General features: G+C 40.5%; 1 protein-coding gene across 5 annotated transcripts in view; it reads left to right on the top strand.

The window, feature by feature from the left end:
• PTPRB (protein tyrosine phosphatase receptor type B) overlaps window positions 1-19,191 on the top strand; it is a 118,383-nt gene that overhangs the window by 79,631 nt on the left and 19,561 nt on the right. For all 5 annotated transcript variants that reach the window (XM_074325419.2, XM_019748966.3, XM_088800758.1 and 2 more), the window contains 4 exons: window positions 2,417-2,695; window positions 3,232-3,381; window positions 5,540-5,783; window positions 12,769-12,875. In XM_074325419.2, coding sequence (XP_074181520.2) covers window positions 2,417-2,695; window positions 3,232-3,381; window positions 5,540-5,783; window positions 12,769-12,875 — 780 coding nt within the window. The remainder of the gene's footprint in view (window positions 1-2,416; window positions 2,696-3,231; window positions 3,382-5,539; window positions 5,784-12,768; window positions 12,876-19,191) is intronic.

The following is a 19,191-nucleotide window of genomic DNA, read 5'->3' as shown; positions in this document are numbered from 1 at the left end:
GCCCTTAGTCCTGGGTTCATGTTTTTCTCTGCCTAAAATGCCCGTCCCCCATATCTTGGTGAGGTGTCGTCTCTGCCAAAGTGTTTGCTAACTCCTGCCCACGAGCAGCAGAAAGTTGTCTGTCCTGCCACATAGCATCTTTTCCCCCCATTTCTTCTGGTACCTTCTCCTTTCTATCTTGTATTATGGTTATTTTGGACTCCTCTCCCTTGTTAGAGGTGGGGCTGATGTCGTATTCACCTCTTGACTATTCATCGTGCCTAGAAAAGTGTGTTGTATGGACTCATTAGTGAATGAGGACACGACCTGAGTCTTGGAAGACAAGTGTGACTTAGAGATGAAAAGGAGATGAGAGAAGGAACTGAGAGAAGAGGTTGAAGCAAGTTTCCATATTATTCTTTGTGAGAATTATCAGAATTAGGCAGGATGTTTTCAAAGACTTTCTTCAAGTCTGAAAGAGAAGGCGACTTGGTTTGAATGGAGTTCAAAAGATTCACAAGCAGTTATGTTCGAAAAGACACAATTATTGCTTGCCTCAGAGGCCAATTCTTCTCCTATCCCGAAAAACCTTAGGATTGATTATTTCTCTAAATCATCCTGTCTAATCTGTCGTGACTTCGCTGACATTTGTAGACCTTGATGTGTAACAGGAATTCATTCAGTGGCACACAGATGCTGAGTGTTTCAAAATCATGGTTGTTGAGGACAGGAATCCCATGACAAAGCATGGGTCAGGGGAAGGTAACTTGTGTTCCAAATCAGAGCAATAGGCACTGCTCTGGGAGGGACAATGAGGTCTACACATAGTTCCCAGAAGATCACCTATGTAGTGGGTCCTTCATGAGCCAGAAGGATGATCTCTGCTATAAGCAGAGCTGGAGTCACCAACTGTGCAGACACACAGGGCCCCGCGTGTAGAGGGGCCTCACACTTAGTTTAACTCTCTGCTATCACCATCTTAAAATTCTTAATAATATTTTGAACAAGAGCCATCACATTCCACTTGGCACTGGGTCCTGAAAATTCTGTAGGCAGTCCTAGCTACAAGGTTTATGAATGAACACACAATTCTAATTTAGGGAAGTGGAGGAGATGGAGAAAAGAAGAAAGAATAAAATTTGTAACAGGGACCATGAAAACCCAACAACGAAATGGAATGGGTTTTTCCTGTTTGGTGTTCTTAAGATCAAGAATAACTGTCTTTTACCTTATTTTTTAAATCCCTCTCCACATTATAGGGTGTTTTTGTGAGGCTTTGTGATGGGTTGATATCATTGATTATTGCCATCTGAGAATTGTTACTATATTTTGTGCTGTGGTCAATAAAACAATGGGCAGGCTCTTAAATTTTAATATTTATGAAGTCTTTGATTCCTGGATTGAAAAAATGTGGGCTAGACCTAAGTTTTCAAGTTCTTTTGCAGAGCCTCAAGGCTCCTTGGAAATTCCTCAGGAAAGGGAACAAAGCAAGGGACATCTTAGGAAGGTCACCTGGCATAGCACTCCTGACTCCAATGCACACTTAAAACACATTACCAAGAACACCTCTGATTTTACGTATTGGGGAACTGAGAACTTTGCTTTTTTAAATGGCTCGGCTGCTAAAATTAAAATTTACAAATTACTTATCTAAGTCATACAATTTAGCTTCATAAATGCATATGTAATTAGAGACGGTGGGCATGCAGCTGGGTCAGACACTGTCAAGCAGAAGAAATGGAACGACCAGATGCATAGAGGCATGGAACAGCGTGGTGTACATGGGGAACCACAAGCGTTTTCAGTGCCATAGTATGTGACCAGGGAGGGACAGGCAAAAAATGGAAGAGGGGGACAGAAGCCAGAGCCTAGAGGTAACAAGTCAGCAATTCCATTTCTTAATTTTCTCATTATAAGAGCTAGCATTTACTGAGCAGCTACTATGCCTATATTAGCCACAGTTCTGGGTGGCTGTGCATGTTTCAACTCATTGAATCATCACAATAACCATATGATTTTTGGTTATCTTCATTTTCCCACTTTACAGGTGGGGCACAGATACATTAAAGTAACTTGTCCAAGAATGCATAGATGGTAAACAGAATTTAAATTCAGGCAGGCCAAGCTGCACTTTTGAGCTCTTTGTGACTTCTGCCACTCGATTTCAGTGCCCACATGTGCATTTGTGTTTCCAATCACATTGGCACCTGGTGATTTTCTAAAGGGACAGCATTTTGACTTTTAATGTTTCTCAAAGTGAGGTCTGGCATGCAGAAATTCCCTTAGATAACTATGGGAATTTTTTTCTTCAGAAAACAATCCAAATAGAATTTGGGAATTATTTATTTAGATCTGGACCCAAAGGAGCTAAAAAAAAAAAAAAAAAAAAAGAGCCTCACAGACTTGTGAAAAGTATTCCTTCCTCTCTCTCCTTTAGAACCAGACAAGATACAAAACCTGCATTGCCGGCCTCAGAACTCCACGGCCATTGCCTGTTCTTGGATCCCTCCTGATTCTGATTTTGACGGGTATAACATCGAATGCCGGAAAATGGACACTCAAGAAGTTGAGTTTTCCAAAAAGCTGGAGAAAGAAAAATCTCTGCTCAATATTATGATGCTAGTGCCCCATAAGCGGTACCTGGTGTCCATCAAGGTGCAGTCAGCTGGCGTGACCAGCGAGGTGGTTGAAGACAGTACTATCACAATGATAGATCGTAAGTGACCCTGGAGGTGTGCACCCATTATGCGCCTCTCTCTACCCTGTCCCTCATGGCTATTTACTTGTCTACAGTTCACTTCCACATTGGCATGTCATGTCGTCACTAAGAGAAGAGGACCTGAAAGGCTCTGGGAGATGGAAACATTTCTCTGTGTAAAGTCTCCTGGCAGCAAACGAGTTAAATGATCCTAAAGTACCTAAATGAGTTATTATTTGAATACATCACTTTGCCTGATATAGTTAGAGCTATAATAGAGCTTTGAAGCAATTTGATGCTACAACTTCAGGAAATCCTGCTGAGGAGCTGCCTCTTTCATTCTGTTTAACGTGCCACTGGCAGATCACTTCCTCTGTCTGTTTCCCTTCAGGAGAAGAGGAGGTTGTTCTTGATTATAAGCTTTACACACACACACACACACACACACACACACACACACACACACTGATGTAGGTGAATAGAGACCATTTTGCTGATCGTTTATATGTAAAAGCAGCGTTGTGACTCTTCCTCGTTCCTTCCCGCCCTTCCAGGCCCTCCTCCTCCACCTCCACATATTCGTGTGAACAAAAAGGATGTGCTAATTAGCAAATCTTCCATCAACTTTACTTTCAACTGCAGCTGGTTCAGCGACACCAATGGAGCTGTGAAGTACTTCACAGTGGTAGTGAGAGAGGCTGATGGTAAGTGGTCATGAATTCACTCAACTGTAAGACACACGATTGCTTTCTCAAAGGTCACTGAGGGGGCCCCTTCTGTGACATGTTTTTAAGAGTAGAAAACTTAATTTTTATATCATTCACTCTATCTCTGATTAGTGATTTAATGTACAGCCAACATTAAACTGTAATCAGGGAGATGTAACAAAAAGCTCTTTAAAGGCTCTTTCAGCACTAAAGACTATTATCTGCTGGGTTTAATGATTAAATGGGTGAATAATAATAATAGCAACCATAACAATAATAACAACAACCATCATTTATTGAGCCCACACTATGTGCCAGGCACTGTTGGAAGTGCATTGCGTGGATAGACTCATTCAGTCTTCTTCACTGCTCTTTCGGTCTAGCATTAAGCAGCAATGTGCTTCAACTGTCTTCCCCCTTCCCTGTCTCAAATACCTCAACCAATCACATACTCCCAAACCACCCACCAATTCACAAAAATATTCAAAAGCTTAAAAGAGGGGGAAAAAATGATCATGAAAAGCTTTCCTCCTTTTTCCACTGAATTTTCAATAGAACATTTCATTCTCTAGTCTACTAATTATTTAGTATCTAATTCCTATGGACCAGGGAAATACTCGGTAATAGTTACAACAATATTCCATGCAAACACTACGTATGATCTTTAGAGCTTATTATGTATATCAGCATTTGCCAAACCATCTGCAGGAGTGTTGTATTTGGGGAGCACACATGTCTGTAAGTGTATTTGAAATGGAGGTCGTGTGTGTTATTTCTCCAAAATAGATGTTTGTGTCTAGAATGGCATTAATATATTTTGCATGTCTTCTCAAAATTGTTTAAGGTGCTTCACATGAGTTTCTTAAGCATCCTTGATTATTTTAACCCATTTGTGGGCAATGGGAAACTTTAAACCTGACAAATGCTGGAGCTGAGCAGTATTTTAGTCTCACTGGGTATCTTACAGTCTATGTGCTTTTACATTTTATCTAATTGTACTAAAGCTGGGCATGCATAATTAATTAAATAACTTCAAGGGTCATGGTATATCCCAGATTTCCTCACACCTCATAATTAGAGGTAAATTGGTGAACTGTGGAGAGACTTTAGATTTAAGTAGGCTGCAATGTCAATAATGTTTTACTACGTGAATATAAGGCAGTGGCAAAAAAGAAGTCGTACCCCAGAAAGCAGCCATGTGGTTTCAATTACTGAAGATGGGCTGTGCTCTCCTGGTGATCTAACATAACACTCCTTCTCACATAAATGTCATTTATAGCATATATGCTCATCCTAAAGGCTACATTCCTTTTCAACTACTGCCAACAAGATAGTATTTCCAAGATCTCATTTTGAGTAAATGTTATTAAACAAGTGTCTAGGATGTGATGAAACCCTACCATATCAATTCTTGAAGTTCTTTGTAAATGGCATCCGATCTCCATAAATATTTATCTTCCTAATTATGCTTTCCTCCATCCAACATCAAAACTGGTTTGCAGTGCCAAAACACACAGCAGACTGGGTGGACAGGGGAAGAGTTCTGGGAAATGTTCTGCACGAGGAACCAACTTCAAGCCAACATTATACTGTACTCAAGATAACAGAGAGCTGTACTGGAAGCAGTTATCAGACTGGGTGTGACACATGGAGCGTGCTGATGGGGCAACTGCTCTGACCTTGGACTTGATTTCTCTTATCTTCTCCCTATTTCTCCCTAAGGTCATAGGGATTTCCTTATTAAGCTCAGCTACAATGGTTATTGGCAAGGTAGAGAGTTTATTGAGTGTACTGACTCTCAAAATGGGGAATGTTCAACTTTCTGGAGTTTAAGGACACGATATCATTTGATTTAATGAGGTACCCTTTCACACACACATTTTATTTCCTAAAAAAGTGATAGTGTAATATGTGTGTAGATATAGTATATGTGTGTGTGTGTGTGTAATTTTGTTTCTATATACTTTATTTATAATTTATTATAGAAAAAGTGAATTAAAATTAATTTCACTGGGAGAATTTCACAGCATCCTTTGAGATCACAGATTCTACACTCCGGGGATGACCAGAGAGAGGGGGTAGGCTTAGAAACCAAGGCAGAAATCGCTGAAGTCACAAGAAAGTCAGTGCTTCACTGTGGGTTTTCTCCCTCCAGGCAGTGATGAGCTGAAGCCAGAACAACAGCACCCTCTGCCCTCCTACCTGGAATACAGACAGAATGCCTCCATTCGAGTGTACCAGACCGATTATTTTGCCAGCAAATGTGCCGAAAGCCCTGACAGCAACTCCAAGAGTTTTAACATTAAGCTTGGAGCAGAGATGGAGAGCCTGGGTGGAAAATGTGATCCCAATCAGCAAAGATTCTGTGATGGACCGCTGAAGCCACGCACTGCCTACAGGTTAGATGTATTGCCATCGTTTTGCTAGAAGGGACAAGCTACATTACTAGGCGCTCAGCTGTCTGGGCCTCTGATGCACATGAACTCCTGTAGATTAATCACCTACGTTACAAGTACGCTCTACATTTTCCTGGGTAATTTATAACAGTTGTGTCCCTGCCTCCATTCACGGGTAATGTGTAAAAAGGACCTTGAGCACGGTGCAAAAGCTCTAATTCATTATGTGAAGGATTGAAGTTTCTTAATAGATTGTTCTTTCTCCTAAAACTTCTTCAGTACAAGTCAAATCATTTCCCAGGTCAACGATTGTAAAAGTGTCCAAATAGAAAGATTGAGTTTAGAGAGACCCAAGAAATGTGAGGTTTTATCTTCCAGTTTTAGTGAGGACTCAAATTACACTTTTTTATTTACCTTCTAAGGCATAAAAAGACAAAAGTGCTCTTTGGTCTAGATGGCACTTTGAAGAGAAAGTCCCTGAATGAATGAGAGCACCTTTCCTCACCCTAAGATGGCAGATGAACAGGAGCAGCTGTTTGGTTTGGTCCCAGGAAGCATTGCAGCCAACAGGCCCTCCCCACTGTAGGAGCCGGCAGAGCCCGTGGTCTGCACTGTGCTCCCCAGAAAGCAGGTATAAGCAGAAGTACATAGCATCCAAAACCAGGGTTTTCAAGAGAAAGAGAACCTATGCTGGTGTCTTGGATGTAAGGATACAGGCATTTGAGATTAGTACTTCTGTTAGGATGTACCTTCTCTATTGTGTATTCCCAGAGCTGATATCCAGCCCATATGGCAGCCAGTCAGGTTCTTTATGGGCCAGTGACCATTCCTGCCTAGGTCTTACTGACACTTACAACGTTTGAGAATCACCCCTGAGTCTCACAGAAACTTTTCCATCAGCTCCAAAAGAAGACAGTGACCTGACATCACACATGAAAGTATTCTTAGTTCCTCCCTCATTATCAACAAAGTCAGATTAACGGTTGTCCTAAAACTGAGTGCTCACTTTGGGCAGGATCTCTGTGTAGCTACCTCTGCCCAGGACTCACCACAAAAATAATATTGCCCCCCCAGCCAAGGTTGCACCTCCAGAATAAACATGTGCAAGCTTACTAATGATGTTTACTTCAAGAAGAGACCATCTGAGTCTATCTGAAAGAGGTGACAGACAGAACAAAGGAGAAATATGAGAGATCAGAACACTGGAATCCTTCGTTTTCTACAAGAATCAAGAGATGCCTCAGCTCCTTAGTCACTTTAGCTCCAAAAACTTTGAGCAAAAGTCTCCCCAGGAGACTTTTTTTTGTCTTTGTGAGTTGGAAAGTTAAGGCTGTTTTTGTTTGTTTGGTTGTTTGCTTTATGAGAGAAGAGTGATGATGATTCATCATTATAATTTCAGAGAAAGAGAATAGGAAGCTATAGACAGTTCCCATCTAGACCAGAGCCTACCCGTCTCCCAGCACATTCTTTCCTGTCCATAACAGCCGCCAGGGCCCTAGGGAGAGCACTGGCATTTGAATTCCAGTGCTGCCATTTTTAAACAGCATTACCTTGTAAACAGCATTTCAGTTCTATAATCATTTTTCTCATCTGCAAAACATTACGGAGTTATCCTGGGGAATCGATCAAACCTAGTCATGTCCTTTCTACATTAAGGTCTTCCAGTGGTTTCTGTTCTCTTTTAGGAGCAAGTGAAGATGCAGAGCAGGGCACACAAAGCTCTCACCTTTCCCCTCCCGCCTGCCTCACTAGCTTTGTCTCCTACCACTTGCGCCAAGTACACCCTGCCCTTTTGCTACTCCTCACTCCTTGGAGTTCCATTGAATAGGACATGGCTCTCTTATACCTCTGAGCCTTTGCACATTCTTTTCACTATATTTGGGATGCCTGCCACTCCCTTATCTGGCTGATGAATTCCTTCAGACAGTTCAAAAGCTAGATCAAACCTCAACTAGCCCCACACCACCCCTGTCAACCCATGGCTGGGCAGTTGGGCCCTCAGCTCTATTTCCACAGCACCCGGTCCGTACATTTCTCCAATCCTTCATTTAACCCTTTGGCTTTTAACCCTTTGTTTATTCACCTACCCTCCACACTACACTTCCAGAGTTCACAGTCTAACAGAGGAAATAGACGTGACATTGATTATGAAACAATATGGCAAGTACCTGGCACAAAAGAGGTGCTTATTAAATGTTTGTGAACAAATAAGGGAAAGATCCAAGATGCTCTATGAAAAGTTACACATTCTTATTGTAGCTTAATCAGCTCATGCTGGTTAAACATATTTGTCTTACATGGCTTTCCTGTATTTCTCCAATATACATCTGGTTCAGTCCTGTGAAAAGCATGCCAGGAAAGCGCTCGGTAAGAGGAGGCACAGCCTTTCAAAGAATGAGGGAGAAGCACGTGCTAAGTGGCCTCCTGTGTGGGGGCTGCTGAACCCTGGCTCAGGGCAGTCAGTTCCGCCCACCTTAAGATGGTAATCACCACGGAGACCCTCGATGCGATCAGGCATCTTTTTTCCAGAGAGAATAGGTGGGCAGGAAAGAACACGAAAAAGGTGAAATTAGGATCGAAAAGAAATAGGAAATGCTAGTTTAGCTACTCTGTAAGTTTATTATGTCAGCGACTATGTGTTCCCATTCGTTGTGTTTCTATGATCCGGTTGTATAATTAATATTGTTTCATATGGGAAGAGAAAGGGCAGATCACGATGGGTGAGAGGCAGTTTAGAGATTAAGAAAGTGCTGATTTGGTTTTGTTTCTATTCTAAATAGAATAGCAATGTGACCATGGGCAGGTAAATCAGCTTCTCTTGACCTCGTTTTCCTCAAATGAAGGAAATTAAACCACATGATCTCTAACTTTGTGCTATAGAATTTTCTGATTCTGCACACATGTGAAGTGTCCAGGGTACTATTAGATAATCTATTCATTAAAATAATCTTATGCATATAATTATATTTATCATGCTGATAATATATTCAATACATGGGCCTCCTCTATGAAAGGTACCTGGCCAGGTGCTGTGGGGGATAGAAAAATCAATAAGGGTGGAGCGCCTGCCTTCAAGAAGTTTATAATGAGAACAATTTAATATATGCTTTCAAAGAGAAAGAAGACATGTCTGTAAAATATTAGCAGAAATGCTGAAGGACATAAGAGGGACATAGGTAAATAAATGCTGTAAAGGTTCCAAGGGCTTCTCATGGGAGGTATTATGTTCGCTGGGCATTAAAAAGTAGGGAAGGATTTGAAAATACGGAGATAAGGACAGGAGGAGATTCAGGCGGAGGGAACAGAAAGAGTCAACGTGCAGAGGTGAAAATACACAGATTGTTTAGAGAAGAGCAAATAGTCTTGTTTCAAGCAGGGCTGGGGGGCTTAAAAAGAGGTAGCCGGGAAGACAAGACCAAGAAGATAGGAGGGGACAGGATTCTGGATGAGTGCTAAGTGGTGCAGTAGGGAACGTGGCTGTGGTGTCCATTTGGGGAAAGGGTTCTCAGGGCAGAGTTCCTGATGGCCCACTAATTTTAACCTGTACAAGGTCATTGTCTCCCTCCTGGGTCCCTAAATGTTCTTATTCATCTGGATCCATTTCATACTTTGCATTTGCACCTGTGAATCCTAGAATTTCAGAGCAGAATATATCAAGGCAGTCATAGCCAATGCTTTTATTTTACAAATGAGGAAACTGAGGCATAAAGAAGTTTAGGGACCATTCAACTAATCAGCGACAAAGAGAAAACTGGGCCTCAGACCCTTTGCTTCCTAGCCTGGGCCCTTTTTATAATCCCTCCAACAGAAAGTATTGCTATTAAACCAAAATTAAGCCAAGAGGAAGTAGAAGATAGAAATCTGGACTAGGAATCAGAAAATACAGACTTTGGTTTTCTTTCACCAGCTTTCTCTGTAATCTTGAATGAGACACGGATTCTCTCCAAGCTTCAAGTTCTGAACTACTAAAGTAATATAATAAGCTTCCTTATATTGGAGAGGTTGAATACTATCAAATAAAACCATGTTTGTACAAGTTCTTTCACACTTACAAATCACTATACAAATATAAGAAAGGCTTATGATGAGAGAGACTCCTTTAAATTTCCAAAGGTACAATATATTAGCAACACACACCATCTCCTCACCTTCCCACTTAACATGTGCCGACTGCTGGTTACCTTTTGGGGACATCTCACAATATTTCAATCAACAGTCTGTTATTCCTGATACAACCTTTGGAAAGTGTCTTTAGAGATCAGTATTATCTTGATCAATATTACCTTGTTCATTTTATAAGACCACACTTGGACCTGGGCATGAGTTAGAAGGAGGCAATAGAGAGTCAGAACAATTTTCCCTGCCTGTTACTGCTTCCGCGTTATTACAGGACATGCTCAGACACTTCTGGGTTCAACAAATACAGATTTAAAAAAAAAAACAGAAAAGGAAAAAGGAGTCCTCCTTTCACTTTCATAGGCTTTAAATAAACACTAGAAAAAGTTTTCACGTATAAACCAAGTCTGATACTCTTAGTAAACCTACAGTCTCAGAATCTCAAGATAGAAAGAACTCAAGAGGTGGCCCATGCTGGTCTGGAACTTGGTGCAGCAATACTGTCCTGCAGCTTCCCTGAGAGCTGGTTCTCCTCCAGCCTCTGCTTAAAGCCCTTCAACAACCATCTATGTGGCAGCTCGTCCTCTAGATGTTAGAAGGTGACTTTATGCTCCTAAACTACACCTCTGTTACTTCATCCTACTGAGCTCAGTTTTCCCTTCAAGATGAAAAATAATGATCTTAAATTTAAACCTGATCTTAAACCTTAAATCTGAAATCAACTCTCATGTCCCTCTAAGTCTTTTCTGTCGTCACCCTGGTCAATCACTTCAAATGATCTCTAATGCTTCCTAAAATATGTCCCCAGAAATTGAGTTGCAGCCCTCCAGACTGGACGTGACTCACCCAGAGAGCATGAGACTTAGGCCCTGTAATGGGGACAGTAGGCTTTGCATCCAGGCTGAGGTTGCAATTCTGTATTTTAAGAGCTGCACTTTGCCTGCTTATTGAATTAGGGCCAGCTCGTCTCCAGTCACCATCCCACATGGGGACATGGACAGCCACCTCAGCAGCTCTCCTGTCCGGGTGACTGGAGTAACTCCAAATGTCAGCTGAAGAATTCTAAATCGATCTCACTGTCACTCCAAATCCAATACAGCCCAAGTAAAGCTCCTCCTCTTTCCCCAGTCTAACTCCCATTTCTATCGGTGATGCCGTTTTTCTCCCAAATGACCTGAGCTCAAATCTCAGAACCATCTTTGATTCCTCCCTTCTCCTCTTCAGGCGAGGCCCTATGTCATCCCTCCTCTCAATGCCCTTCAGTCTTCTTTCTGTTCTCACTGCCACTGCCCCAGGCCCGGGCACCATGTTCTTGGCCTACAGTATCACTGTAGTCTCTTAATGGACCATTCGGCTCCCAGCTGGCCCTTTGCTGGCTCTTCCATTTGATTTCACACTGTTCCCCCACTTGGAACCCTGTGCTCCAGGCCACGCCATCTCCTTATGCCCATTGCAGTTTCCTCCGATTTCCAGTATTCCTCATTTACAATTTAATACATGCTTTCTTCTTTTACTATTTGCCTTATTTATTGATATGGTTTTCCTAGTTTTCAAGAGGAGTGACACGTATCTCATTGTACCCAGCAATTAAACATAATGAAGGTGTTTCGTAAATTTTTATGACAACGACAATAATATTAAAATATTTTTAGATAATACCTAGTGCAAAATATACCTATTGCTTTTTAGAAAATACCTAGTGCAAAAAATATGCGGAGATACATAATTTTACTTGTGATGTTCAAAGCAAAATTTCATTTGTATATGTAATATTAAAAAAAACAATAGCCACAATAACAATAATACTAACAATACTGACATTTGACCAATGTGACTGTGCTAATGGGAACCTCAAAATTACTGGCCCCACGATGGAGCTCTATATCTTCCCAAACGCCTCAGTGTTCTCCTCCACAGTCTTCCTTGATGTTGGTAAATGGCACCTCCATTCTTCCAGTTGTTCCTCAGCCACACGTGTGGAGTCATCCTCGATTCCACCCTTTCGTACTCTACATCCATCAGCAAATCTTTCCGCTCTTTTCTTTGAAATATCCCACGCTTGTCACTACCGATACCACTACATTCTGGTCCAAGCCAGCATTCCCCATCTGGCTGCTGCAATACCCTCCAGCTGGTAGCTCTTTTGCCATTGTCCCGTCTGTTTATTCTCCATTCAGCAGCAGCCAGAGTGATCCTGGTAACACCCTCCAGTGGCTTTCTATGTCTGTCAGAACAAAAGCCAAATCCTCACCATGACTTCCGGGGTCTTACATGGTCGGCCCCGTCTGTATCTCCTACCACTCCCTCCCTCCTTTCCTGTGCTTCAGCCCTTCTGGCCTCCTTGCACGCAGGCATGTTTCTGCCTCAGAGCCTTGTACCTGCCCAGAATGCAGGCCCGGCTCCCTCCCTCCCTTTCCTCAGATTTCTGTGTAAGTGTCCTTTTATCAAGGAGATCTTCATTGACCATGCTGAATAAAGCAGTCCCTCATGCTCTTTACCCATTGCTTTCCATCTCCCCTACTCTGCTGCTTTCTTCTTTATGGTACATATCACCATAAAATATATATTTGGCACATTTTTTAATCTGACTTCTTCCATAAAAGTGTTCTGGGATACTAGCAATTTTATTTTTGTTCCTTGTAGTAAATCCAGCTCCTTGAACAGGGACTGGCACACAGTAGGGGTTCCATAAATATTTGATAAATGAATGAATGAACGAAAGAACCCAGGTCTGTCTGATTCCATAATTCATATGCTACCCTGCCTACCCATTGACAGGTGCCCACCCCGTTTCTCCTTGAATACATTTTTCAGCCAGCCCTACTGTGGTCAGCCACTAATTTATGCCTAAATAAATCTGTTTTCTTTCCAGAATCAGCATTCGGGCTTTTACACAGCTATTTGATGAGGACCTGAAAGAATTCACAAAGCCACTCTATTCAGACACATTTTTCTCTTTGCCTATCACCACCGAGTCAGGTAAGGCTAACCTTTCTGTCTATCCACCTCCTCTACCAACCACCAAGTTACAAGGGTCTCTAGGGGAGAGATCTGCTAACTTGGCTGATGGTGAGGGGAACATTTATTTCCACTTGAAATTTAATCTTTATGTGATTATGGGTTGATGTGAATTAGAAGAATTGTAAAACTTCTGTCAGAGAATGGATTGAAAGGGGATTAATCTAGAAAAGGTGGAAGTGCCAGAATGTTTTTTCTATTTTTTTTAAATTTATTGGGGTGATAATTGTTAGTAAAATTACATAGATTTCAGGTATACAATTCTGTATTACATCATCTATAAATCCCATTGTGTGTCCACCACCCAGAGTCAGTTCTCCTTCCATCACCATATATTTGATCCCATTTACCCTCATCTCCCACCCCCCACCCCCCTCCCCTCTTACCCTCTGGTAACCACTAAACTATTGTCTGTGTCTATGAGTTTCTGTTTCTCATTTGTTTGTCTTGTTCTTTTGTTGTTTTTGGTTTATATACCACATATCAGTGAAATCATATGGTTCTCTGCTTTTTCTGTCTGACTTATTTCGCTCAGCATTACACTCTCAAGATCCATCCATGTTGTCACAAATGTTCCTATATCATCTTTTCTTACCACCGAATAGTATTCCATTGTGTATATATATGTTTTTTTCTATTAAAGATGAATTTTTTTAAATATTGGGTGAAAAACATTCAAATCAAGAGCCTGTATAGGTCAAAATATAAGGACATACGAAAGGCTTTCAGTCATAAGAGGGAAAGTATATGTGCATATATGTAGAAATGCATAGAAAAAAGAACAAAAAATACCACAGTATTAACAATGAATATCTCAAGGCAGTGGGATTACAGGTGATTTTTTTTCCTTTTGCTTGTTATATGTTGTTTTTACACTATAAAAAATGTTTACATAAATTTATGAAACTTCTCTTATGTGTGAGAGGGAAAGTCTGAATAATAATAGATTTATATTTACTGGTCACCTTCTCTGTGGAGATACAGTTTTAAGCATAGTATATATAATAATTTATCCAAACCTCACTACAACCTTTTGAGGTAGATACTATTATCATCCCCATTTTTAAAATTTATTTTTATTATTTTATATTTCAATTACACTTGACATCTAAAATTATTTTATATTAGTTTCAGGTATACATCACACTGGTCAGACAGTCACATAATTTACAAAGTGATCCCCCAATCAGTCCAGGACCCACCTGGCACCATGCATAGTTAACAGTGTCATTGACTATATTCCCTATGCTGTACTTTACATCTCTGTGGCTATCTTATAATTACCAACTTGAACTTCTTAATCCCTTCATCTTTTTCATCCTGCCTCCTACCCCCCTCCCATCTGTCAGCCATCAGTTTATCCTGTATCTATAAGTCAGTTTCTATTTTCATTGTTTGTTTATTTTGTTCTTTAGATTCCACATATAAGTAAGATCACATGGTATTTGTCTTTCTCTGTCTGACTAATTTCACTTAGCATAATACCCTATAGGAGCATCCATGTTGTCGCAAATGGTAAGAGTTCATTCATTTTTATGACCAGGTAATACTGCATTATATAAATGTACCACATCTTCTTTATCCAGTGGTCTATTGATAGACACTTATGTTGCTTCCATATCTTGGTTATTGTAAATAATGCTGCAATGAACATAGGGGTTCATATATCCTTCCGAATTCGTGTTTGGATTTCTTCGGATAAATACCCAGAAGTAGAATTGCTGGATCATAAGGTAATTCTATTTTCAATTTTTGAGGCATCTCCATACGGTTTTCCATAGTGGCTGTACCAATTTGCAATCTTACCAACAGTGCATGAGGTAAGATTTTCACCACTTGATTTATTGATGATAGCCATTCTGACAGGAGTCAAGTGGTATTTCATTGTGGTTTTAGTTTGCATTCCTCTGATAATTAGTGACATTGTGCATTTTTTTGATATGTCTATTGGCCATCTCTATGTCTTCTTTGGAGAAATGTCTATTCAGGTCTTCTGCCCATTTTTTAATTGGATTGTTTATTTTCTTATTTTTTTTTTGGTGTAAAGTTGCATGAGTTCTTTATAAATTTTGGGTATTAACCCATTGTATGTATCACTAGTGAATATCTTTTCCCAATTGATAGCTTTTTTTCATTTATTTGATGGTTCCCTTTGTTCTGCATAAACTCTTTAGTTTGATGTAGTCCCATCTTTTAATTTTTTTCTTTTGTTTCCCTTGCCCAAGGAGATATATCACAAAAAATATTACTAAGAGCAATGTCAGAGAGTTTATTGCTTATGTTTTCTTCTAGGAGTTTTATGGTTTCAGGTCTTACATTTAAGTCTTTAATCCACTTTGAGTTTATTCTTGTATATGGAGTAAGAAGGTAGTCCAGTTTCATTTTTTTGCATGTATCTGCCCAGTTCTCCCAATACCATTCGTTGAATAGACTCTGTTCACCCCATTGTATATTCTTGCCTCCTTTGTCATAGATTAATTGACCCTATAGGCGTGGGTTTTTCTGGGCTCTCTATTCTGTTCCACTGATCTGTGTGTCTGTTTTTATGCCAGTAACATGCTGTTTTGATTACTGTAGCCTTGTAGTACAGTTTGATATCAGGTAGTTTGATACCTCCAACTTTGTTCTTCTTTCTCAAGATTGCTGTGGCTGTTCGGGGTCATTTGTGGTTCCATATAAATTTTAGGATTATTTGTTCTAGTTCTGTAAAAAAATGCCATTGGTATTTTGATAGGGATTGCACTGAATCTGTAGATTGCTTTGGGTAGTATGAACATTTTAACAATGTTAATTCTTCCTAGTATAGCCTTCCATTTATTTGTATCTGCTTTGATTTCTTTCTTCTATGTCTTATAATTTTCTTCTATGTCTTATAATTTAACCTCTTTGGTTAAATTTATTCCTAGGTTGTGGGAGTTTTTTTAATGCAATTATAAATGGGGTTGTTTTCTTAATTTCTCTTTCTGATAGTTCATTATTGGTGTATAAAAATGCAACCAATTTCTGAACATTAACTGTGTATCTTGCTACTTCACTGAATTCCTTTATTTGTTCTAATAGTATTTTGGTGGAAACTTTAGGGTTCTCTATATCATCCCCGTTTTAAAGCTGAGGACCTGAGGCACCAAGAATTTAAGTAACTCAGATTTCTGTGCAAGTGTCCTCTTATCAAGAAGACCTTCATTGACCATGCTAAATAAAGCCTAGTAGAGCTGGGAAAGATAGCTGACACTTTTCTGCCTGAATCCTTAACCTCTGTACTGCACTGCTTTGGAATATTTCTATCAGGCTAAGAATAGCATCATTTTTCAATACGTTGTTCCTTGATACCATTATCTGTCACAGCCTTTTCCTGTAGCCAGTGTTTCACAATGCTTGGTCTCAGTAAGTTCTTCTTTATAGCTAAAACAGTCTGTCATGCTGCATGACAAAAAATGACTCAGCCTCACAAACACTCCCATCTATTTATGCCAAATATAGGGATAATCTCCCACTTTTCATACCAAAAAGAGATCAGAACACAGTTAAGAGGATTTAGATGTGTTTGCTTATAATTTAATGTAAGTAGGGCTTTGTAAACACAATAGTTTCCTCTTTGAGGTACTGTTATACAACAAAAATCTATATAACCTAGTAAAGGAAGATAGTAAACATATATACAAAAAAAAAGAATATTAACCACATTAAAAGAAATATGATTGTGTTAATTTGATGAGTCTTGAAAAGCAACATTGAATAAACAAATCCACAGGCTTAAAATGAAACTTCAAAAATGGGCTACTTCATAGACCTAAATGTAAGAGCTAAAACAATAATACATTTAAAAGAAAACCTAGGAATAAATCTTTGTGAACTTGATTAGGAAATGGTTTCTTAGATATGACACCAAAAGCACAAGCAACAACAAAAACAACAACAAATAGATAAATGGGACTTACTCAAACTTGAAAACTTTTGTACTTCAAAGGAGACCATAAAGAAAGTAAAAAGACAACCCACAGAATGGGAGAGACTATTTGCCAATCATATATCTGATAAGGTTTGAATATTCAGAATATGTAAATAACTTTACCTTGCAACTCAATAATAAAAAAGACAAAGGATGTGAATAGACATTTCTCCAAAGAAGATACTACAACTGTCCAATAAACATATGAAAAGAGGCTCAAAATGATCAGTCATTAGGAAAATACAAACCAAAACCATAAGATACCACTTCACACCCACTAGGATGGCTGTAATCAAATAGACAGTAACAAGATTTCCAGTCAAGATGGCGGAATAGGCAAAAGCTATTCTCACCTCCTCTCGGGACCAGATCAGTTACAACTAAACTATAGAAAATCACCTGAATTCTAGCTGACTCTACAACTATAGACATACAGAAACAGCCACCTCGAGACTGGTAGGAGGGGCAGAGATGCAGAGTGGTCTGGTCCCACATCAGTGTGGGAGGAATAACTTGGGAGGGATAACTTGGCTTCAGAGGTCCCCGTGAGGAGCAAGGGGTCTCTGCCCCTCCCCAACCCAGGGTTTCAGTGATGGGAAGAGAAGTCCCCATAATTTCTGGCTTTGAAAACCAGCAGAGATTATGGCCATGTGAGGAGGAGGGTGGCTGCACTCTCAGACACTCCTTTTAGAGGGACCACACATGGACTTACTTGCTGATGGACTCACTCGCTCTGAGTTCCCATGCTGGGGCAGCAGCTCAAAAGGTGCCAGGGACGTATGGGGAGGAACTGAGTTGTCTGCCTTCAGGATGAAGGCTGAAGGGGCAGCTTTCGCCCTGACGGAGGAGCTGGCAGAAGCCACTGTTTATTTCTTGAGCCCTCCCCATCCCTGCATGCAAATACATGCAGACGCCCTGAGTCTCCATCAAACTGGCTATCATCTTTCATTTGCCCCTCCCTAGTGATTCCCTGAGACTACACCCCACCCAACTTTCAAGTACACCCAATCGCTTCCAGGGGCTTTCCCATATAAACAGCCTGTCTTGACTCATGCTGTAGACTTTCCTAAAATCTCTCAAAGATTCATAAAACCCAACCAAGCAGCATTTGGCTTCAGCATTCCCAAACCTCTGGCTAAGCAGTCCTAAGGCTGGCAATAGTGGCAGCCAGTCTTGGTTCACAGCTTGGCTTCTCAAGTCACCTCCAAGCACAGTGTGGGTAGCAGCCATCTGCAGATTGCTTTGTGGATCATGCCACATGGCCCTGGGCAGAGCACAGACTGAGGCTGAACTTCGCCTGCAATGAGTCCCCTCCTAGGAGGCCCTGGGGCTGGCAGGCCCAGGACCAGCTTCTGACTAGGTCAGAGCATTACCTGGCTGCCTCTGGGCACAATCCACCAAAAGGACACACTGGGCAGGCACAAGGATTTTGCTAAAGCAAACCCTGCTCTGTAGGGTCAGCCCCTGCACAACAGTTCCTATACTATAGTCACAGTTAGTCCTCACAACCAGTCAGCCTTAGGGCTAATCCCTCTCATTGACATGCAAACAGCAATCAAGTCTCACCTACAATAGGTGGGCACATACAACCCACACAAGGAACACACCTGGAGCACCTGGCTCTGGTGACCAGGGAGACTGCACCAGTGGGTCCCACAGGACACCTACTACATCAGGCCATTCTACTAAGACCACAAGGCATAGCAGCCCTACATAAAAACAAACATTTGGGAGGCAGCCAAAATGGGGAGACAAAGAAACATTTCCCAAATAAAAGAACAGAATAAAGCTCCACAAAAAGAACTAAATAAAATGGAGACAAGCAATCTACAAGATGCAGTGTTGCAAACACTGGTTATGAGGATGCTCAATGATCTCAGGGAGAACTTCAACAAAGAGATGGGAAACATAAAAATAGATATAGAAAACATGAAAAAAATCATTCAGTAGTAAAGAATACAATAACTTCAATGAAAAATACATTAGAGGGAATCAATAGTAGATTAGCTGAAGCAGAGGATTGATTTAGAAGATAAGGTAGCATAAAACACCCAATTAGAACAGCAAAAAGAAAAAAGAATCCACAAAAATGGGGAGAGTTTTAGGGGCCTCTGGGCAAACATCAAGCATATCAACATTTGCATCATAGGGGTACCAGAAGGAAAAGAGTGAGAGCAAGAATTGAAACCCTATTTGAAGAAATAATGATGGAAATTTTTCCTAACCTGACAAAGGATATAAACATATAAATCCAGGAAGTGCAGAGAGTCCCAAACAAGATGAACCAAAAGAGGCCCAGACCATGACACATCATAATTAAAATGACAA

This window comes from Rhinolophus sinicus, chromosome 1 (genome assembly GCF_057876585.1).
Source record: "Rhinolophus sinicus isolate RSI-liver-muscle chromosome 1, RSI-T2T, whole genome shotgun sequence".
Classification (NCBI taxonomy): domain Eukaryota; kingdom Metazoa; phylum Chordata; class Mammalia; order Chiroptera; family Rhinolophidae; genus Rhinolophus; species Rhinolophus sinicus.
Note: the sequence above shows the minus strand (reverse complement) of the source record. Positions and strands in the feature narration are given on the sequence as shown.